The sequence below is a fragment of the Perissodus microlepis genome, chromosome 23 (assembly GCF_051167445.1).
Source record: "Perissodus microlepis isolate ML-2025 ecotype Zambia chromosome 23, ASM5116744v1, whole genome shotgun sequence".
Lineage (NCBI taxonomy): Eukaryota > Metazoa > Chordata > Actinopteri > Cichliformes > Cichlidae > Perissodus > Perissodus microlepis.
The window spans coordinates 2,063,362-2,087,487 of NC_140482.1; the positions used below are offsets into that span (position 1 = coordinate 2,063,362).

The 24,126-nt window shown below is 39.7% G+C and overlaps 1 protein-coding gene across 1 annotated transcript in view; it reads left to right on the top strand.

Annotated features, from left to right (window-relative positions):
• The window catches only part of hecw2b (HECT, C2 and WW domain containing E3 ubiquitin protein ligase 2b), a 71,878-nt gene extending 48,044 nt beyond the window's left edge, over positions 1-23,834 (top strand). Inside the window, exons 15-30 of the mRNA XM_084922591.1 lie at positions 2,786-2,971; positions 4,725-4,877; positions 5,042-5,144; positions 5,274-5,370; positions 7,096-7,179; positions 7,374-7,483; positions 8,211-8,331; positions 11,775-11,888; positions 11,964-12,116; positions 12,200-12,298; positions 13,369-13,498; positions 14,478-14,624; positions 14,754-14,868; positions 19,065-19,150; positions 19,297-19,409; positions 21,614-23,834. Of these exons, the coding sequence (XP_084778717.1) occupies positions 2,786-2,971; positions 4,725-4,877; positions 5,042-5,144; positions 5,274-5,370; positions 7,096-7,179; positions 7,374-7,483; positions 8,211-8,331; positions 11,775-11,888; positions 11,964-12,116; positions 12,200-12,298; positions 13,369-13,498; positions 14,478-14,624; positions 14,754-14,868; positions 19,065-19,150; positions 19,297-19,409; positions 21,614-21,725 (1,923 nt within the window). The 3' untranslated portion in view covers positions 21,726-23,834. The remainder of the gene's footprint in view (positions 1-2,785; positions 2,972-4,724; positions 4,878-5,041; positions 5,145-5,273; positions 5,371-7,095; positions 7,180-7,373; positions 7,484-8,210; positions 8,332-11,774; positions 11,889-11,963; positions 12,117-12,199; positions 12,299-13,368; positions 13,499-14,477; positions 14,625-14,753; positions 14,869-19,064; positions 19,151-19,296; positions 19,410-21,613) is intronic.
• The last annotated feature ends 292 nt before the right edge of the window (positions 23,835-24,126 follow it).

A 24,126-nucleotide genomic window follows, 5' to 3' on the forward strand; every position in this document is an offset into this window, starting at 1 on the left:
CGTGCACGTGGGACCTGGCATGGAGACATGGACAAAAACTGGATGCATGACGTGAACAAAGCAGACGACCTGACAAGGAATGACTGAAAACACACAGACTTAATACACACAGGAGGATAATGAGGGAAGTGGAAACAGCTGAAACAAATGAGCATAACGACGTCACAGGGGAAACGTAAAGCTAAACACAGGAACACAGAACCTCTTCAAAATAAAATAGGAAACATAATGAAACAAAGATGTGACAACATGAACTTGACAACAAAAGACATGCAGCCATGAAACACATAAAGGACAAAGTAGACTTAACAGAGGGGTTGAAAACATACGGGGAAACTAATAAACAAATGAACTTAAACATAAACCATAAACATCAAAATAAACTAAAACTCAAAACGCTGAGTCAAAAGACCCAGCATCGTGAAATCCTCTTTCAATCACCTCCACAGTTCCTCTATTGGCACCCCAGCATGTGCTTTCTCTAGATCCACAGAGACATGGCACAACTCGTTTTGACCTTTTTTTTATACTTCCGCATCAACACTCTCAAATAAATTATTATTATTATTGTTATTATTATTGTTGTTGATGTTGAATCAATAAGTCACTCAAATAGATCCTGGCTGACAAAGTAAAGTAGCTTAAAAATCTTAAAAAGCAATGCATCATGCCACACTCTAAAGAAGTATTTGGGCTTCAGACTGATTGATCAGAAGCTCAAATACACTTAGGTTATGCAGCAGGACAGCGATCCTGCAGTTATTAGAGAGGGAAATCATTTTTTCCACATAGGGACATGTACGTTTTCCCTTAATAAATAAAATCATCATTTGAAAACTGCATTTTAAGTCATGTTAAAATTTGTTTCATGATCAATCTAAAACATTTAAATATGAATGAATAATTTCTAATGTGAACTAGATTTTCATGGTGTACAGCCTGTGATCAGCTGACCTGCTGCTGCTTGAGGTTTACTGCTTTTTGTGGATTCACACAACTGAATTCAACAAGATGCAAGCAGATGTTTCATGTCTCCTGGCTGATGTCCGTCCCCTACACTGACACTATACAGTTTATACTGTCTTAATACTGGACAGTGTACAGGTAGTATAAATACTGAATTTAGGGAGTAACTCTAAGTATCACCAACTTAATACAAACTAATATCTGCAAAACTTGATCTGACTCTCGAACGCCTCAACCACTGTAAACCGGTTCAACACAGAACTTTAAACTCACCATAGTACGACATTGTAACCTGTTTATTCTTCTTAAAACTAGTATTTTCATCATCATTTGATTAACACAAAGGTACAATACCTTAGTTTGTTTTGCAGAACATTTTACTATATGAAAATACATAATTTGTCAAAGCAACATATACAGAACGAATAGCTAATTAAAATGATGACATTACATGTAAGCCTTAAATTTGCAGTTTATCAAATACCACTGAGCACTCCTTACCTCTTCATCCTGTCGTATCCTGTCTTCATACGTCATCATTTCAAGTTAGCTTGCATTCTTTTATCTCCCTGTAAAATACAGCAGCTGCACCTAGCAGATGCAATATGCAATAAACTGCACACAAAGAGTTTGTGAGTTTGCTTATATTTGTTCAATTCAGTTCAATTTCATTTATATAACGCCAAGAAAACACAAAAACAGTTGCCTCAAGATGCTTTATATTGTAAGGCAAAGAACCTACAATAATACAAAGAAAACATAGATAACTCCAATATCATATGATCCCCTCTGAGGAAGTGTTTTGGTGACAGTGGGAAAGAAACTCCCTTTTAATAGGAAGAAACCTGGGAGGGGCTGGACATCTGATGCAACGGGTTGGGAGTGAGGGAAGAAACGACAAAGACACTCTGTGGAAGAGAATCGGAGATTAATAATAACTAATGATTAAATTCAGTGTGTAAACACATAGTGAGTGAAAAAGAAAAGTACATCATTCGAAGCCTCTAGCATTAGAGCCTCTTGAATCCTCTAATGCTGCTGGCCTTCCATTCTTCCAAGATATATTGTCTCTTGCACACAAAATATATTGACCTTCTTTCTGTCCATCATACATCAGCAAGCTCTCTCCCTTTACCAGTCATTTAAAGTCTGTACTCTCAACTTCACATTCTTCAGTTCCTTCTCTCTTGCTGCCTCCCAGGTATTTCTAAACCATATGAAAAAAGTAGGTAGTCCTGAGGGCAACATGGCCTCAAGCCTGCGTTCTTAGTTGGACAAAGATGTCTAAAAGTCTCATATTTAATTTGACCAAACTTGAGGCTTACTGACAGGCTGACATTGCCATACAAATAAAATGGACAAAATATTTAACGTTGTATGTATGTGATAGATAGAATAAATTGTAATCTTTTGAAATACTTGATGGTGCATACTGAAGGTGTTTACTAGGTTATTAACAGCATTAGAAAAGCCTCACACACATACTGTAGTAACTGCAATGATATAGTCGCTTACCTATACAGTACAAAGCAGCAGTGGCTCCATAGTGTATTTTCGTAAAATGCAAAAGACTCAAATCCAAGACTCAAAGCACCCGAATAAGCTTCAGCTCATACAAAACAGCACCTATATCGTGTAGTGGTTGTGAGTAGTAAGCACAACAGCCATGCCCTTTGCTTTCCCTCTGAAATGTGCGCATATGATAGTGACTACATAGTGTAATAGTAGCACGAGGCACTTAAAACTTACTCTTTTCTTGATGTGTTTCCTCTGTGCTAAATCTCCTTCCTGTCTACTGGAATCTCTTTCCTGGTTCTAGAGTGCCTACCACATGTTCACCACCAACACATGTCTGAAGCATATGATCAGTAAGGTTCGTCGGGATGCTCATCACTTTGAGCGCTATCAGCACAACAGGGACCTGGTGGCCTTCCTCAACATGTTTGCTAACAAACAGCTGGAGCTGCCCAGGGGTTGGGAGATGAAGCACGACCACACCGGCAAGGTAGGGCTGGCACTGTAATCAGTCAGTGCCCCAATGTCTACACTTCATGAATTTTTGAGGATCTGAATACAGTTTAGCTGTATTCAGATCCTCAATCGTATCTAACTGTTCTACACTTACAGGGAGTGCAGAATTATTAGGCAAGTTGTATTTTTGAGGAATAATTGTATTATTGAACAACAACCATGTTCTCAATGAACCCAAAAAACTCATTAATATCAAAGCTGAATGTTTTTGGAAGTAGTTTTTAGTTTGTTTTTAGTTTGAGCTATTTTAGGGGGATATCTGTGTGTGCAGGTGACTATTACTGTGCATAATTATTAGGCAACTCAACAAAAAACAAATATATACCCATTTCAATGATTTATTTTTACCAGTGAAACCAATATAACATCTCCACATTCACAAATATACATTTCTGACATTCAATATAGCCACCTTTCTTTGCAAGGACACTCAAAAGCCTGCCATCCATGGATTCTGTCAGTGTTTTGATCTGTTCACCATCAACATTGCGTGCAGCAGCAACCACAGCCTCCCAGACACTGTTCAGAGAGGTGTACTGTTTTCCCTCCTTGTAAATCTCACATTTGATGATGGACCACAGGTTCTCAATGGGGTTCAGATCAGGTGAACAAGGAGGCCATGTCATTAGTTTTTCTTCTTTTATACCCTTTCTTGCCAGCCACGCTGTGGAGTACTTGGACGCGTGTGATGGAGCATTGTCCTGCATGAAAATCATGTTTTTCTTGAAGGATGCAGACTTCTTCCTGTACCACTGCTTGAAGAAGGTGTCTTCCAGAAACTGGCAGTAGGACTGGGAGTTGAGCTTGACTCCATCCTCAACCCGAAAAGGCCCCACAAGCTCATCTTTGATGATACCAGCCCAAACCAGTACTCCACCTCCACCTTGCTGGCGTCTGAGTCGGACTGGAGCTCTCTGCCCTTTACCAATCCAGCCACGGGCCCATCCATCTGGCCCATCAAGACTCACTCTCATTTCATCAGTCCATAAAACCTTAGAAAAACCAGTCTTGAGATATTTCTTGGCCCAGTCTTGACGTTTCAGCTTGTGTGTCTTGTTCAGTGGTGGTCGTCTTTCAGCCTTTCTTACCTTGGCCATGTCTCTGAGTATTGCACACCTTGTGCTTTTGGGCACTCCAGTGATGTTGCAGCTCTGAAATATGGCCAAACTGGTGGCAAGTGGCATCTTGGCAGCTGCACGCTTGACTTTTCTCAGTTCATGGGCAGTTATTTTGCGCCTTGGTTTTTCCACACGCTTCTTGCGACCCTGTTGACTATTTTGAATGAAACGCTTGATTGTTCGATGATCACGCTTCAGAAGCTTTGCAATTTTGAGACTGCTGCATCCCTCTGCAAGATATCTCACTATTTTTGACTTTTCTGAGCCTGTCAAGTCCTTCTTTTGACCCATTTTGCCAAAGGAAAGGAAGTTGCCTAATAATTATGCACACCTGATATAGGGTGTTGATGTCATTAGACCACACCCCTTCTCATTACAGAGATGCACATCACCTAATATGCTTAATTGGTAGTAGGCTTTCGAGCCTATACAGCTTGGAGTAAGACAACATGCATGAAGAGGATGATGTGGACAAAATACTCATTTGCCTAATAATTCTGCACTCCCTGTATTCTGTCAAGTATTTCTTACTTTTTAAAAATTGTAATCAAATTAAAAATGATTAACACCTGACAGCTTGTATGTGTATCTGTGTGCACACCCATCTAGCCTTTCTTTGTAGACCATAACTGCCGTGCCACTACGTTCATTGACCCCCGGCTGCCTCTCCAAAGCTCTCGGCCGCTGAGCCTCCTCGCTCACCGCCAACACCTGACTCGCCAGCGCAGCCACAGTGCTGGAGAGGTGACCACTCGGCGACTGGTAAGGGACACGTAATGATCATGGACAACAGAAAGTACAGTTGTTTTAAAACAGCTACTTAAATTGGTCCTCTAATCATAACAGGAATAGTTACATGTTTTCTTCCTCCACTTACATATCATGTAAACCTGGGCAGCATGTTTATTGACATCCTGTTTTTATAGATGGGTGAGGACCCTCGTCATGTTAGCCCACCTGTTCTTCCACGACCTTCCAGCACCTTCACATCTGCCAACAGAGGCCCATGCCAAGACTTAATACCAGTGGGTTAGTGCATGCACAAGCACACACACACACACACACACACACACACATGCACACATGCACGCACACACAAGAATCTGAGAGGAAGAGATGAATACATTTGACAAAAATTGTCTGTTCACTTTTTTCTAGCTTACAATGAGAAGATTGTGGCATTTCTACGACAACCAAACATCTTTGAGATTTTGCAGGAGAGGCAGCCTGACTTTAACCGGAACCATGCACTCAGGTACACACATACAGAAATGCACAGCTTGACGTTTATATAATGCTTTCCTTAATCTGGTGACTAGATTTTTTCTTTGTTCTCAGTTACTTTGATGCAATGGCATCTGCTGTGATACTTACACATAATGGCCCCTTAAGTCTTGCAAGTGTTAGCTTTAGTTTGATACCAAGATGGTTACACAGAGTTTTTATTGCAGAGAAATAATCACTTCATTTTGGGCATGTCATTTTCAAGCACGAGTTGTAAAAGTTTAAAAGTGCTATTTTTCATGCTTGAAATATATTCAAAAGACATTTCTCGTGCCAGGACTCCACAAACTCCACAAACAACACCACTATGTGTCATTGATGCATAGCTTTACTGCCGCACAAATATGGGAGGAAAAACAGCTTTTCTAGATGAAATGTCTGGTACACAAACATTATTTGAAATCTTCTTCACTATCCAATCCCTCTGATCCACATCTCCACCGCCTTAACCCTCAGACCTGTCGTCTGTTCCCACGGTTTTAAGTCGAGTTTAAGTGCAAGAGTTTTCAGAAAACTCCACATAGACCTTATGATTGCTCCACGGGTCTCAAATGACAAAAAGAATAAAAATGAAAAATCCAAGTTGGTAGATATTTCAGTCCAATTGGGCATAATTTGTTTTCTGTTTCAAGGTATAGAGATTGACTTCCTAAAAGCGGTGGTGATCTTGACAGATTTTTATTTAAATATTACTTTTGAGCTAAACTTTATGAAGACATGTTGAATGTGGCTCATTAGGAAGAACCCAGTTAGAACTTAAACGTGTTTTCAGTAGCTTTGATGAGGAACACGATTCAGCTCGCAGGAAACAAACTACAAGAATCAACTTCATATATTAGAGACCTCAGACAAGATGAAAAATATTGCTGTGCCTTGTTCCTATTTGACAGTGGTATCATGTTTAGAAACATTTAATTATTGCAAGAAAACTTAATTGTCAGAAGAGAAAATCATCAAAGAAGGAAGCAAAGTTCATTGTGCTACTGCTAATTGCATTGCAACATTTTTTTTCCATTAATTTGTGAAATTTTACAACATAATAATCAAAGACACACAGACAAAAGAAATGCAAATGAAAATGGAAATAAAAATCAATAATAAAATGATGAAACATTTACAAAAACATATTAGAAATTAATATTAAAGATTATTGTTAAATTAATATTTAAACTATAAATTGATACAAGCTGAAAACACTAGCCCTAAAATCTGATTATAACCTTCAAATACGCCTGGAAATGTGAAAAGATCAATGCAAAATGTCCTGACTATGATAAATCTGTCGTTGCAAACACAAAAATAAAAATTGCAATTTTCTGGAGACCATACTGCAACTGCAAACCAAGACTTTCCAGTAGAAAGATTTTGTTGCAGAAACTGCCTTTGTCTGCAAGAAGCAGTCACAACACACAAATAATATGGACTGGTTCTTATATAGCGCTTAATCTACTCTCTCTGAGCACTCAAAGCGCTTTACACAGCCTCATGCAGGGCTATTTTCTGAGTGCTTTCTGTCTAACACACACATTCGTACTCCAGTGGTTGCATCGGAGAGCATGGGGTTCGTACAGAGACTGGAGCAGACTGGGATCTTGTCTGCTCCAGTTGCCCCTCAAGTAGCCAAAGTCAAAGGGAAATACATGCATAGGATACATTAATGAATAGCATTGCCATTGTAATGTTGCTGTGACAACAGGGAGAAAGTGCAGCTGATCCGCACAGATGGAGTGTCAGGATTGGCCAGGCTGTCAGGAGCTGCCGACCTTGTCATGTTGCTAAGGTGACATATTTCTGCTTTACCTCCTCTATCTTATTCTTGGCTTTCCTTTTTCTAATTGGACTAGTTGTGTATCCCCTTCTTGTTATTACCTTTTTTTTTTTTCATTTTCTCGCTGCTCTACTGAAGTAATTGCATTTAGTGAATTGGTTTCTTTTTTATGTCCCTTCATCCCCACTCCAACCTTCCATCTGCAGTCTCTTTGAAGAAGAAGTGATGTCCTATGTGCCTCCTCATGCCTTACTTCACCCCAGCTACTGCCAGTCACCTCGGGGGTCACCTGTCTCTTCCCCACAGAATTCACCTGGTAAAAGATCAACAGCAAAGTCATTGTGAAAAAAACCCAACACATGCAAAAAATATTATCCCCAAACCCTCTCTCACAAATTCATATGGAACCTACTTTTACTGTGTTTGAGCCCTGCAGAGTACTTTGCTGATATTTTCGTTAAGTGCACTTCACATTGCTGTACAGCTGATTCACGTAGAATATCTGGATTGGCCAACTAGGAAATGTTGACCTTGAACTGAACTCAGAACTCAACAGAAAGAAATTTGGCTCTGAGCTAAACTGAAAAGCTGAAATTTGTACAACGGTTGTTATCCAAGCCGTTCCCTCCTTCCTTACTTGCGATGGTGTTGAACTGTCCTTACACATCATCTGTGCATTGAACTGTGGAAATTTACACTCGTGTTTAAACAAGAACGACAAACGACACCAACAATAAAGACTTAATGTTTTTGACAACCATTGGTAAAATCAGAACACAGCTAGTCATGTTAGAGCAGGTTGTTCAGTAATCACAGATTTAACTGATCAGTCCATTGTCTGTAAAGTGCAGAAGCTGCACCTGCAACCCAAGTTACAAACAAACACCCTTGTATGACAGCTGCACCACTGTTGTTGTGCATGTGACGAAATTAATTGGCATATTCTTGCTTGGTAGAATTCTGCATATATAAATGAAATTTCTGCTTTATCTGTCAGCTTGTTGACATGACCCATCAAAGTAAACATTTAAGTGTGTGCGTAGGTACTCAGAGAGCTAACGCCAGAGCACCAGCACCCTACAAGAGAGACTTTGAGGCAAAACTGCGAAACTTCTACAGGAAACTGGAAACTAAGGGCTATGGACAAGGACCAGGGAAGCTAAAGTAAGTCAGTAGCTTTGACTGTAGAAGGCATCCTTTCTCATCATTTTTTATTTACCGTATTTTCAGCACTGTAAGGCACACTTACACATCCGGTGCGCTTATGTATGAGTTCTGGTTGTGCTTACTGACCTCGAAACCGATTTATTGCAGTACACGGCGCTCAGAAATCTGTCAGAAAATGTTTTAGCAGGACTTTGCTAAGCTACAAAGTCGCACCACTGGATGGATTGTTGGAGCATTACAGCTACCGTAGCCTCGCGGAGTAATCTGGGTCCAAAACTCTGTCTACTTCAGGTCCAAATTCTGTCTAAATTCTTTAATCTTTAATAAAATGATCAGTGTTGCTGCTTTACCAGGTGTAACAATTACAAGTATTTATTACAATTAACGGAGTTAGAAGTTAGCAGGAAGTTAGCTCGCTAGTTTCCACCTGAACATGATGTAGCATGTTCTGACTGAGAGATTTCTGAAAAATTCAAACGTACAGCTCTGCTGTCACTTCCAACATAAATGAAGACAGAAAACTAAACAGCAGTGACGTTTGTAGGGTTACTGAAGTTGGGCTAGCTGGTATATAAGGATGTGCTAAGACAGGGGTCAGCAACCTTTAAGACCCAGAGAGCCATTGGGAGCCGCAAATACGTTTTGACATCTAAAATGAAGATAACACTGTATATATTGTTTTTTACCTTTATGCTTTGTGTGAACAACTAAAGTGAAGTGCTACAGAGAAAATTACATTTTTAATTAATTAACACATTTTGAACTCTTAAAGAAACATAACCAAAGCAAAGACACCCAGCTGAACTAAAATGATCCAGCAAACAAAAACTGTTGTGAGCTGCCCCCCTCATATCGCCTTTGCGCTTTTGGAGCGTTGACCTTTTAAAAAATAATTGGAAAAAAAGCACTATGCTGCTAAAAGATGAAAAATAGATATTTGCAAAATTCTGCCTAAATATATATTTTACCTAGGGATGGGTATCGTTTAGGTTTTATCCGATACCAGTACCAAACCGGTACTTTTGAAACGGTGCCGGTGCTTAAACGGTGCTCGAACCGGTGCTTAAAGAATGGAGAACACACAATTGGTCCAAAAACCTCTCATGTTCACGGTGGAGAACAGCTGCTGACATAATGTGGATCTGAAGATCCATAATTGGCCTACCTGGGGTCGAAAGTCTCGATAAATGCACGGCGTTTCGGCAGGTGTGACGCTTATTTTGAGCGATGAAAAAAATAATAGAATATAATTTTATTTTTATATTTCAATATCACAATAATCTTCCAATTTAGAACTACAAGTTAAAAAAGAATATAAATAAAATACACTTCAGCTAAATACTTCTAATTTATTTTCCCAAACCACACGGAGCTGCACTATAAGGACTAAAGAGCCGCATGCGGCTCCGGAGCCGCCTGCTGACCCCTGTGCTATGTGATCGCTATGTTAGCATAACTCCCTTAACACTGGAGTTATTCCTCCATCCCTGAAAACTGCTTCCGTCACTCCAATTCTCACAAAGCCTGGTGCAGATCCCAATAAGTTTGATAACCTCCGCCCTATATCAAAGCTCCCCTTTATTTCAAAGATCCTTGAGAAAGTTGTTGCCTCTCAGCTTCACTCATACCTCAATAACCATAATCTCTACGAACAATTTCAATCTGGTTTCCGCCCCAATCATAGTACAGAAACTGCTTTGTTAAGGATTACTAATGACCTTCTGATGGCAGCTGATTCTCATTCTTCTGGATCTTAGTGCGGCGTTTGATACCATGTCTTACAATATCCTCCTAAACCGGTTAGCATCCACTGGCATTAGTCACACCCCCCTTCACCTCCTATCTCTCAGACCGCACTCCGTTTATCCAATTTAAATCCCATTCTTCAAGTCTCTATCCTGTTTCTGCTGGTGTGCCCCAGGGTTCAGTATTAGGGCCTCTTTTATTCATTATCTACATGCTCCCTCTTGGTCATATATTCCAAAAATATAATACCAATTTTCATTGCTATTCTGATGACACCCAGCTCTACCTTTCCTCCAAACCTAATTCATCCCTCCCACCTACCTCCCTCTCAAACTGTCTTATGGAGATTAGATCCTGGTTCTCTTCCAATTTTCTCAAACTCAACAGTAATAAAACTGAAGTTTTACTTGTTGGCACGGCCTCTATCTTAACCACAGTTGTTCCATTAACATTGAAAGTTCTCCCACCCTTCCTTCCCCTCAGGTTAAGAGTTTGGGTGTCATATTGACAGTACTCTCTCATTTCAGTCTCATATTAATTACATAACCCGGTCTGCATACTGTCTCTTACGTAACATTAGCTGACTCTGTCCCTTCCTTACCCCCCATGCTGCTGCCGTCCTCGTCCAGTCTTATTACTTCCCGGATCGATTATTGCAACTCCCTCTATTTGGTCTCCCCAATAAGTCCCTCCATAAACTTCAACTTCTTCAGAATTCTGCTGCCCGGGTCATAACTCGTACTCCCTTAAGAGACCAGATCACCCCAGTTCTTCAGCAGCTTCACTGGTTGCCCATAGAAGCCAGGATAAAATCTTAGCTCTCACGTTTAAGTGTATTCATAACCTTGCCCCTCATTATCCCTGTGATCTGCTTCATATCACCACAGTTTCCCGCTCTCTCAGATCTTCATCTGCCACTCATCTTGTTGTTCCTTCTGCTCGCCTCACCACTATGGGGCTCAGAGCTTTCAGTCGCCCTGCTCCTCGGCTCTGGAACTCACTTCCTTCAGCCTTAAGAAATATAGATCCCCTTCCCTTATTTAAATCACACCTCAAAACCTACTTGTTTGAACTGGTTTACTCGCTTTAATACAGATTTTACTGTCAAATCATGTTTTTTTGTTTTTTGTTTGTTTGTTTTTAATTTGTTGTTTGTGGTTGTATTTTGCTGGTTTCTGTATTTTAATTTATTAGAATCTATTTTAATCTACAATTTTATTTGATGTCTTTTTCTCTTGTAAGGTGACCTTGGGTTTTAGAAAGGCGCCCTCAAATAAAATGTATCATTATTATTATTATAACATAAACACAGTGAAGTTAGAGGAAGAACACTAACTTTTTTCCACTCGATGAAAGTTAACGTGAGGGTTCCCGATGGTCAGAGACAAATGCAATCACATGGCAGGATGCTGTAAACGGACCAAACTTCAGTCAGGAGAACAACTGAGATAATCCATCCACAATACGAGTTTAGTCATTAATATACTGCAACAACATGGGAATAGAGCAGCTGCCAGAGAATTTGACATTAATGAGTCAATGGTACGAAAATGAAGCAAGCAAAAAAAATGAACTGAGTAAAGTTTGACTTATCTGCCTGTTTTGTTTCGCTTAATGCGCCTTATGTTCCGATAAATACAGCACTCTTTGTCTGCTGGGAGTTGTCTGTCTTCACTCTTGTCTGTCTGTCTTAGACTGATCATTCGTCGTGACCAACTCCTTGAAGATGCCTTCAACCAAATTATGTGTTACTCCCGGAAAGACCTACAGCGGAGCAAGCTTTATGTTAGCTTTGTTGGGGAGGAGGGGTGAGTATCTGGGAGGGGCAAGGAAGGGAAGAAAAGAAAAAAAGGAAATCTAAAGTCTAAATGTGTGTGTTTCAGGTTGGACTACAGTGGGCCCTCGAGAGAATTTTTCTTCTTGGTTTCCAGAGAACTGTTTAACCCTTATTATGGCCTGTTTGAGTACTCTGCCAATGACACTTACACCGTTCAGATCAGTCCCATGTCTGCCTTCGTTGACAATCACCATGAGTGGTAAAAGTCAATTTGAAACCCCACCCAAACACACACACACACACACACACAATATTTAACTTTTGTGTTTGTGTGTGCCTCAGGTTCCGATTCAGTGGTCGCATTTTGGGAATGGCTCTGATCCATCAGTACCTGCTGGATGCCTTCTTCACCAGACCCTTCTATAAAGGCCTACTTCGGATGTATGTTGACACACTCAAATGCACATGAAATGTCTGTATGTATATGCCCACCTGCCATTTTGTTAGGTACGCCTGAGCAGCTGCTCGTTAACACATATATTCTATGTTTTCGCTCGTCTTGAGTGATATCACATTCTTAATCCAGGGTTTAATATTTTGTGGGCCAACATACTGCAGCTATAACTATAGCTGCTATAGAAGTGTGTTCTGGGTCAGTGTGTGTTTACAGCACACGCTAACCCAACCCATCTCCAGCCCTCTTGGCATTTCTTCAGCCTTGGGCCGATCCCTACTCTCCAGGCCCCAGCAGATACTAAACTAAGGAGAGGAAAAAACAATCAGTCCAATCAGAATCAGCTGTTTCTGCCCTGACGCTGTCCCCTGAGCCTGCTGCTCCACCACCCTTCCCCTGCAGCTGAACCCCAAACCACACCAGCCACAGCAGTCTTCTGGCAGCTGTAAAGTCCAGCGCACCTATTGAGCCAATAATATGACAGCAACTTAATGCTTGTAGACATGGTCACAACAACCATCAGAATGGACAAGAGAGGTGATTAAGTTACTTTGAAGTGTCATTGTTTTTAGTGTCACACGGGCTGGTCTGCTATTTCAAAAGCTGGGATCTCTAGGATTTACAGAGAATAGTATGACAAATATATAATATCCTGTGAGTGGCAGTTCTCTGAACATGTGTTGATGCCAGAGGTCAAAGGACAATGGCCAGACCACTTCAAGCTGATAGTAATGTGAAAATAACCAACCAACCGAAGCAGGCAGAGGAGCTTGGCGCAGATGCACTACACCAGGTGCCACTGCTGTCAAAATCTGTGAGCATCTTGTTGAATGTCTGGCATTAAGAATTATGGCAGTTCTGAAGGCAACAGGGGTCCAACTCAGTACTAGAAATACGTACTTAACAAAGTGACTAATGTATACACAGTTTGCTGAAATATATATATATGTACATTAAACAGATTTTAACTGTGAAACAGAGCCAGTGTGAGGACAAGTTAATCTGTATGTGGGTCTAAGACAGCAGACACACATTATCCGCCTTTCCCAACTTGTAGTCCCTGTGACCTGAGTGATCTGGAGTATTTGGATGAAGAGTTTCACCAGTCTCTTCAGTGGATGAAGGACAACGACATAGACGATATGCTGGACCTCTCCTTCACTGTCAATGAAGAAGTTTTTGGACAGGTCAGTGTATGTAGGTGTGTGCGTGCTTGTGTGTGTGTGTGTACACCAACTATGCTTTCAACAAATGGGGGTGGCTGTTGCTCAGGAAGTAGAGCAGGCCATCTATTAATCGGATGGTTGGTGGTTCCCTGGCTGCTTCAGTCGACATGCCAAATACGATACTTATGTGTGAATGTTAGATAGTTCAACGTGACTTAGAGAAAGCAGAGTGCTTGTGTGAGTTGGTGACTGAGGCAAATTGTATTGAGGGCTTTGAGTGCCCAGGTAGAGTAGAAAAGCACCAGTCCATTTACCAAATTAAAATACACAACTCGGGTATAATCCTGGCCTCACACCAAGCCAACATCCCAGATGCCTTGGCAGTGTAAGGAGTCTCACCAGTCTCTCCAGTGGATGAAGGTTACTGAGTGATTTGCCAGTTTTATCAATCCTTTTTCATTATTTTACAGTCGTTTCATTTACTTTGAGTTTTTGTTAACTTTATTCACTAGAGGTCTTCATGGGTCCCAAAATATGGGGCCTAAACAATTCTGACCAACAAATAAACAAACTTGACCAACCAAGGGTAGGCAATCTGCAACACCAGACAGCATCACACGCTGTCACCAACACCAAGTTTGGTAATGTGGGTGTTGCACAGCACTGTCCAGTCAGGTAGGATGCTGTTCACGTCTGTAAGTGAATATAATGTAGGATAATTGAAAAATAAAGATACTAGATTTACTTTCATCATCAAAACACTTGAGAAATGTTGTTGGATATATGTGAAGATACAGAATGTGCTGCCAATATATGCTGTTGCAAATAACAGGGTAGAAAATCTCGAAATTGGATTTGAGAACGAAAAGTGATTCTTCTGCAGTTTGAACAGTGGTGCAGAGGAGGAGGAAAGACACTGTAGCTTGAATCTCGTTAACCGTTCATGATTCAGAAAGGAAACAATCCATGATATCCACCAAATAATTGTGTTTTGTCATAGATAACAGAAAGGGAGCTGAAGCCCGGTGGAGCCAACATTCCTGTCTCAGAGAAGAACAAGAAGGAATACATTGAGCGCATGGTAAAGTGGAGGATAGAGAGAGGAGTGGTGCACCAGACTGAAAGCTTGGTCAGAGGCTTCTATGAGGTATGGCTTAGTGTGACAGAGTTTTTATATATATTTCACATTTTATGCATCACCCAGTTTATCTCTAGTGCCCCTAAATGTACAGTGTAAAAAAGATCTCACTGTTTTATATTTTGAATGTTTTTGCAGGTGGTGGATGCCAGGTTGGTATCTGTGTTTGATGCCAGGGAACTGGAGCTGGTAATTGCAGGCACTGCGGAAATTGACTTAACAGACTGGAGGAACAACACTGAGTACAGAGGAGGTGTGGAGGAAGTTAAGAATGAATGTTTGTTTTTCAGGATAGATTTGTTTTAAACCTTTAGATAAAGTTTAAGATAAAGTGATATTCTTACAATTAACTAAGGCAGGTGTCAGCAAACTTCAACATCAAAAGAACTGTCAACAGGAGAAAAAGATCAGCTGGGGACAGACAGGTGGATCACAGACCTAACTGGGGGAGGATAAATGAATACATATAGTATGTGTGTTAATAGAGTTATGCAAATTGCCAACCTGTGACCCAGGGGAAAGAGAAGCTATTACCTGCTATTAGTTATTTATTACAGTCGCAGTTTTATGTTTGAGAAATACTAGCATTCATGTAACAACCAATAAGAAGCTAGAAACAAAAGGTAACTAGAAAATGCATTTTCTAAAGAAACTGCAGCGTGAATGCTGATAGCTGAAATGAAATAATTGCTGAATGTTATTCTGAATTCTTCACCTGAAAACTAAAGTGCAGAACTGTTGAAAGCTGACGTTCACACAGAAGAAGTTGAAAAGTAGCTGAACATGTTTAAAATTTATATTAGAAAAAGCTGAGTAATGACAAAAGAAATTTAGAGTCAGAAAACATCTGAATGAATATTAAAAGTTCATATTCTTTTAATCACTGAATGACTGAAATGTGGGAGGATTCACTACAGACAGGTAAATGCTGTAAGTTTTAGTCATTCAGTCAGAAAAGATGATTCTAAAAGTCATCATCTGACTCCAACTGCCCAGATCTGAACCACCTGTGTGCAGAAGACAAATCCACCGATGAACAATAAGCTTGAATTTAACGGGCCAAGCAGAATGCTCTGATCAGATGGCCTGCACTAACTACAGACATACTATGTCTGTGAAGGTTCTCAGTCATCCAGGTCATCGTAGTCAAAGGAGCTTGCAAAGAAAGCGTCTGGACTTCTTTAAGTTACTTGAAGACGTTTCACCTCTCATCCGAGAAGCTTCTTCAGTTCTAAGGTCAAATGGTGGAGAGTCCCAGATTTAAACCCAGTGGGAGTTTCCCCCCACAGAGGGACAAAGGACCCCCTGATGATCCTCTACCAATCACATGAGCCAAGGTGTGAAAGCGGGTGTGGGTCCCAATCAGCCAGGGTTTCGGGTGAGCTCATTGAAAGAGGAGTGAAAGAAGCCATTTACGTCCACTGTGAGCGACCATCTTTGAACAGAGGCGGTGGTTTACGACACCAACTGTCTGCCATCTATAATCCAGTTTTGAGATCCTCCCCAGACGCCTTAACGCCCACTCACATCCTGGGCCATCTGACCTCAGGAAATCACATGATAGGGTGGAGCCAGGTTTCACAATGAGCTCACAGAGAGAGAGCTCATTAAGCAGGCAGGTGTGAGCCTGGTTGCTATAGCGACTCCAGCCAGTGGCACTACACACACACACACACACACACACACACATGCGCCTGTCTGCTGCTGCTTAATAAACAGAAAAGTGACCCTGAGACAAATTGGGTCAGTTTTTCCAGGTCCTGTTGAGACATCAGATCTTTTATCCTTGAAATATTCTTGAGGTGATAGTAAGCTGATTTTGTTATTGTCTTAATGTGTTTTTCTAAGTTTAGGTCTGCATCCATCACTACACCCAAATTTCTCGCCTGGTTTGTGGTTTTTAGGTGTATAGATTGAAGTTCTCTGGTGACCTGTAATCGTTTTTCTTTGGCTCCAAAGACGATTACCTCAGTTTTGTTTTTGTTTAGCTGGAGAAAATTGTGGCACAACCAGTCATTAATTTCCTCAATGCATTTACCAAGAGCCTGTACAGGGCCTCGGTCTCCTGGTGACATTGTGATATATATTTGTGTGTCATCTGCATAGCTGTGATAGTTTATTTTGTTGTTCTTTATAATCTGTGCCAGTGGGAGCATGTAAATGTTAAACAGAAGGGGTCCCAAGATGGAACCTTGGGGAACTCCACATGTGATACTTGTCTGCTCAGATGTGAAGTTACCTATTGATACAAAGTATTTCCTGTTTTCTAAGTATGTTTTGAACCAGTTTAGTACAGTTCCTGAGAGACCTGCCCAGTTCTCCGTTTGAGTAATATGTTGTGGTCAACTGTATCAAATGCTGCACTGAGATCCAGTAAAACTAAGACTGACATTTTTCCACCGTCTGTATTCAGACATATGTCATTAAACACTTTGGTCAGAGCGGTTTCAGTGCTGTGGTTCTGTCTAAAACCTGACTGGAAGGCATCATAGCAGTTATTCTGTTTTAAGAAGTAATTGAGCTGTTGAGAAACTGCTTTTTCAATGATCTTACTTAAAAATGGGAGATTTGAGATCGGCCTGTAGTTGTTCATTTGTGTCTTGTCAAGATTGTCCTTTTTCAGTATAGGTTTAATTACAGCTGTTTTTAGAGGTTCTGGAAACACACCTGATATTAAAGAAAAGTTGACGATCTGTAACAGGTCTGACTCCAAAGTCTTTGAGACCTTTTTGAAAAAACTTGTTGGCAGGACATCTAAACAGCAGGAGGAGGAGTTCAGCTGACCTAAGATGTCCTCCAGGTCTTTGCTGTTAAACAGTTTTTTGGTGGACACAGTACATATCCTGAATCTGCTGTTGATTCCAATTGCTAGTCTAATCTTTTGGATTTTGTCTGTGAAGAATTTGCAGGCCATGGTCGAATGAAGTTCAGCTGCCACTGACACAGGAGGGTTTGTTAGCCTGTCAACTGTAGAAAATAAGACCCGAGCATTATGACTGTTTTTAGTGATGATGTCAGAGAAGTAGGACCTTCTTGCACTCTTCGGTTGTAAATTATAATTGTGAAGTTTCTCTTTATAGATGTCATAATGAACCTGGAGGTTTGTTTTTCTCCATCTGCGCTCAGCTTTCCTACACTCTCTTTTTTCATTTTTCACCAGTGTGGAGTTTCTCCATGGAGACTTTTTCCTTCCAGAGATAACCTTCACCTTAATGGGAGCAATAGTGTCCATAACATTTAACATTTTAGCATTGAAGCTATTGACGAGCTCATTGACTGAACCTCTGGACAGGCCAGGTGTTAATGGGAAGACCTGGTTAAAGATCTGACTACTGTTTTCAGTTATACACCGTTTTGTGATCACTGCTGTTGACGTATTTGTGTGCGCTGAAGTTTTACTTTCAGGGTCTTTAGTCCCTTTGTCCTGAGGGTTGTCCACATGGATGTTAAAATCCCCAACAATAATTACACAGTCAAAATCAACACAGATCACAGAGAGCAGTTCACTGAGTCTGCGCAGTATTTGGGAGGCGTTTAAACATTAAGAAACAACTTTGGATGAGGCCTTCAGCTGTAAAGCCACATATTCAAAAGACTGCAAATTGTAATGACCATTGATGATCAAAGACCATGGATCAATCGCCATGAGAACTATTCACAGAGAATTGGGGAATGGCTGCAATCACAGCATTGTAAGATGGTGAAAGATGTACCCTTAGGCCCCCTCATCGATTCAGAGATGGTCTTTTCCTTTTCATCTAAATGGCCTCCTTGATTCCCCACTCAAACTGCGTTTCTCCCTGTCCAGGATGTGAACATCCTCTTCATTAAAAGAGTGGCCACTGGCCTGTAGACTGCAGAGTCCTGGGCTGTCGAGAGGTTGTTTGATTTCCCCGATTTATAAATCATTTGACTGAACAGTGTACACTATATTACTCTATTTGTGCCATGGGACTGGATCGTTCAGGTGGACCAGTTTTTGGCGCAGCCTCTTTTGGGATTTGAAAGCCACAGAGACACAGTGTTTAGAGAGAATGCATCTCAACAACAACTGCTGCCTTCAGCTGAGAATGAAGAAGTCACTTGAATGAGTGATGACACTTTTCTCCCACTAAAAACGTCAAAACGTCCAGATGAACAGAATCAACTTTCTGAGATCCACTTACCTGGATGATTCCGCATGCATCAAGACATTTGTTGTGTTTTGTTTTCATGGTGGTTTTCTGATTTTGATTTAGATTTTTTGTCATTGTGGTTTAAAATGAAAAAATAAATACATCACTTAAAAAAGGATTTAAAAAAACTTTAACAACTTCGGCGATTTTTACTAAGAATAAGGTTTCAAAAAGCTCATCCCTTGATTCACTCAGACTTGAGCTTTGGTTATTTGGCTTTCATTATAGTCCCATTACCATGACATTTTGACAAAACATGAAATGTTGTGTTTAGGTTACCATGATAACCACATTGTGATCCGGTGGTTCTGGGCAGCGGTGGAGAGATTCAATAATGAGCAGAGATTGCGGCTCCTACAGGTAGGCTTTTTTGTTTTAGTTAAAGAGGCTTTTTATTAAAAACAACAACAATAACAACAAACAAACATGTAACACTGCAGTTCTTTCTTGCTGTTCTTATCCGCATGTCTTTTTTCTACTTGTTATCTCTCACCTTATATCCTCAGTTTGTGACTGGGACATCCAGTATTCCATATGAGGGTTTTGCTTCTCTGCGAGGCAGCAATGGACCCCGTAGGTTCTGTGTGGAGAAGTGGGGTAAAGTCACCTCCCTACCCAGGTAAATACCAACCATCTCAGATTTGCGTAAAAATGTTATGGTTTTGTTCTTTTTGTTTGTTTGTTTGTTTGCACTTTGAAAAAAATTGTTTGCATATAAATATCTCAAAGCTATTAAAGATGAAAGCCTGAAATTGACTATTAGCTGGTCAAAATATGTGCAAAAAATAATTATAATAATGACAATTCAATCCAGAAAGGTGTATACGTACTGGTAACAGGTCAGGTTTTTGCAGCAAACAATGATATAATTACACTGTAAGTAAATTTAAGTACAGCGTAAGTAATTTTAAGTATTGGGCAATTTTCCAGAAACACAAACAATACTTCGCTATCTTACACTGTAAGCACCTTGTACTTTCCTGGTTGTGGGCGATATTATTGAGCCACTTAATCTTGCCTAACTTCCATGTATTTATTTATTTATTTATTTTTTTACAAAAGGACAATAATCAAGGATTGCCTACATGCAAATTAAACCTACATTCTAGCCAATTGGCATGCAGTGTAGGCAAAAACAAAACTACTCAAGTAAAGTACAAATACCTGAAAATTCTACTTAAGATTTGTACTTCATTACTTCCCACCTCTGCAGTTAACCAAAGAGGAGAGAGGGATAGCTCTGCATTGCCTAGAAAATTATTACAAGGCAGCCTGACTTCACTCTTGTCAGAATTCCTTCCTTTTTTAGACATCTTCAAAAAAGACACAATTACAAAAGGTAAAGAATCTGGCCTGATCACCATTTTTGTGAACTCATGTGAAGGCAACACAAAGGGGAAACTTATTTCGAGTCTCTGCAAGAGGGAAAAAACGTTGATCTACTTTTATCTACCTTGTACATTTAGGGAGAAAGATGCAAATATAAAATAAACAAAAATGACTGGCTTAATATGTATAAGAAATGCTGCTACACCTCAAATTCAGAAACATGCAAAGGAGTAATTGGGAAGAGCATTTTAAGATTTTTCATATCACATGTCCAACTATTGAAGATTGTTAGGATTGAGAGGATAGAGACTGTATAACATATACATGCAATGGAAAGAATGAAATTTTCCTTTAAACATTTAACTGATAAAAATGATAATTAGTGGTCAAAATGTAATATTTTTTAATCAGAGGTGCTCTCCTTCTTTCTCCATGTAGGGGTAATTTTGATATGATACAATAGTGATAGGATTTCTGGTTCTAATCAAAAATGTATTATTATGTATGTATGTGCTGTCAAAGGAGCTTGCAAAGAAAAGCGTCTGGACTTCTTTAAGTTTACTTGAAGACGTTTCACCTCTCATCCGAGAAGCTTCTTCAGTTCTAAGGTCAAATGGTGGAGAGTCCCAGATATAAACCTAGTGGGAGTATCCCCCCACAGAGGGACAAAAGGACCCCCTGATGGAAACCTCAGGAATTCGCATGATAAGGTGGGGCCAGGTTTCACAATGAACACACCCGAAACCCTGGCTGATTGGGACCCACACCCAGTTTCACACCTTGGCTCAGGCGATTAGAGGATCATCAGGGGGTCCTTTTGTCCCTCTGTGGGGGGAAACTCCCACTAGGTTTATATCTGGGACTCTCCACCATTTGACCTTAGAACTGAAGAAGCTTCTCGGATGAGAGGTGAAACGTCTTCAAGTAACTTAAAGAAGTCCAGACGCTTTTCTTTGCAAGCTCCTTTGACTACGATGACCTGGATGACTGAGAACCTTCACAGACGTATGTATGTGCTATACTAGCAAAGAACTTGAAAGATACTTAGTCTTCACAGAAACATGATATGATTACATATACAGGTGCAACAATATGTTTTTTAAATTGTTTATTTTTCTCTCTCATCTTTTCAGTTGAGTTTCTTATCTTTGACATGTTTTTTTGTCTGTCTGTCACATCTGTAAATGTTAATGCAAAAAGAAGAAATGGTAATATTCTCACACAGTCAAACTTTTTGCCCCACATTTAGTTTGCTGGGGTAATCCTACTTATTTCTGTGTTTATGATATTAAATATTAAAGTTCTCTGCATTTCCGGGCACTTATTTCGGTCATGCACTGTAGTAATTATTATAATAAAACCAGATTTTTCTTAGATTTGAGCTTCTCTATGTATCCTGTCAGTGGCCTGTGCTTTAATACATCCAGAATACACACTGTGGCTTTTGTTCAAGCATTTGCTGATGAACAACACTGTCTCTGGTCTGTTCTCCAGAGCTCACACCTGCTTCAACCGGCTGGACCTACCACCGTACCCATCTTTCTCAGTGCTGTATGAGAAGCTGCTGACTGCTGTGGAAGAGACCAGCACCTTTGGACTGGAATGAGATTCTCGTCTCCCCCATATCCCAGTTTACCCTGCGTCTGCCCCTGGAAGACTGCTGCTGATAGTGACGTTTAAAAGTCAGATTTTGAAGTCCAACTCCTGATTTAAATTTATAACAGGATGTTTTGTTACAGGACCTTTTGAAATGTTTTGTGTACAAAGGTAAACCTTTTTTGTTGCACCTGCATGTATTTCACACCTACTTAATAACTTGCTTTCACCTATGTGACGTGACAAATGAAGACCTGCGCTCGCTTTAGGACTCTGACTGGAACTGCCAAGATCTGACCAATCAGAGGTCAAGGGCGCCTGAGTTGTTTTTTTTTTTTTTTTTTTGGGGGGGGGTAATCAAGGAGGTTAAAATGGTTAGACCAATTAAAGAACCTGCAGCCACTGCCTTCCCTGTGAATGTTGACCTGATTCTACTTCTTTAACTGAGTTTGGATGGATCTTGGATCTTGGAGGACTATAAGGACCATCCAAGACTATGTGTCTCTACAATGCACTTGTAATACAGCATGTTATTGTGATGTAGTAACTTCACTATGTGTAGGTTGTGCATTTATTTATTAAAAACCTGAGGTAGACCTAAGGTAATTTTTGTTTTGTTTTTTCAGTGGACTTTGTCCACAGCTAATTCTGGAGTGTAGTCAGAAATTTTTGGTATTGCAGTTACCTTGTTGTTTAACTCATTTTCTAATGATGCAGGAGTGACATATGTGATCTGAACTAACTAGCTAGCTTTACAGTGTAGATTGTGATATCTCTACCACATCTGGATCTGTTGGCAAAAGCATATTTGGTCACCACTTACCTGAGTTACTATATTGACAACCAATATATGATCATCAATTTATCATTTTACTTTTACAACCCCAGTCTTCAAAACATTAGGATACTATGTAAAATATAAATTAAGACAGAAAATTTTGAGGGAAAAAAGTCAATTTGAATTTAATGGCAGAAACACATCTCATAAAAATTAAGACAGGATCATGTCATGTTTATCACTATTGAGTGAGTCTTTGGAAAAGGAATGTTATCTCCTTCTTGTCTGATATAGGATTCTAGTTACTTAAGTCTTCTTTGTTGTGTTTTTCACTTCATCATGTATCAAATGTTTTTAACTGGTGAAAGACTTAGATGTCAGCCAATTAAGCACCTGGACCTTATTCAGTCATTCAGCAGTAAAAACTCTGTAATGGTAGAAGCATGAACATTACCCATAAAATGCAGTTCGAAGGACTTTGCAGTTAGTTCATTCTCTTTTGTATATTCAGATCTTCACTTAGGATGCAGTATAAATTTAAGCATGCACTGCACTACCACAGAAAAACAAGTCAAATCTTTAGTCCTGGACTTTGGTTTATATTATTATTTCATGCACAGAAAATGAAAGACTAAAAAGGAACCTAAAAGCAGTGCATGAAAAAGTTGCCCTTAATGAAACTAAATATTTCTGAGTAATTCTGATGTACTATCATTAATGCTGACACAAGTTCTCAATCACTTACTTTGAATTTGTCTATATTCTCATCACTTTTGACTGTCCCTTTAGTTCTGACTTATTTTCTTGTAATATGAGTGTTGTGTAAACATGCTTAATTCTTCATCTACTTTCTTTTCTTGCTGAAATGAGTGTCCCACTGGGTTTACACCACTGGTTGTGTGCCTGAAGTAACAACATACAGACTGCTACTGTGCAGAGAGGTTTATGTGTGTTAGATGGCATTCAACAGTGTAAATTATTTAGTGCACAGTTATTTATTTAGAACATTGGAACCACTCCTGCTGCTTTAAATATTTGAAATTGATTTTGTCTTGGACCTACTGTTTTCCTTCTTTATATTTTTAGAGACTAAAGATACATTTTGGCAGGAAGCTGAGTAAAGTTTCATGTACAAATTCACTTCACTTCAAATACTTCTCATACTGAAAGCAGTTATGTCAGTTTTCTCACTTGTCTGTCTGGCTAGAATGTACCAAAGTTTTGAGCCTTACGTGGCAGCCACACATCTGACAGCCAATCAGTCTGTCCAGTCCACCTTACTTTAATATATGAATATTTGTAAGCACTTCTCTTCTAAAATAAAGTTTCATCTCTATATAAGTTTTTGTTTGGTTTTTTAATGACAGACTCTGTGTCTAATGACGATGAATCAGGGCTTAAATTTCATAATAATACCAGATTAAACCAAACATCAAGATGCACAATGATTATTATTTGTAATAACCATGAATTGGGGATGTAGAAATATAAACGGCCTGTTTCTTCTAAAATTAAAAGTATTTTATATAATAAGACAACCTTTTACTTTTTTACATTTTAATACAAATATCTTTAAAGTAGGCCAGAACCATCTGGAACAGACTTTTTGGTCCAGATATCCATAAGTACCTTC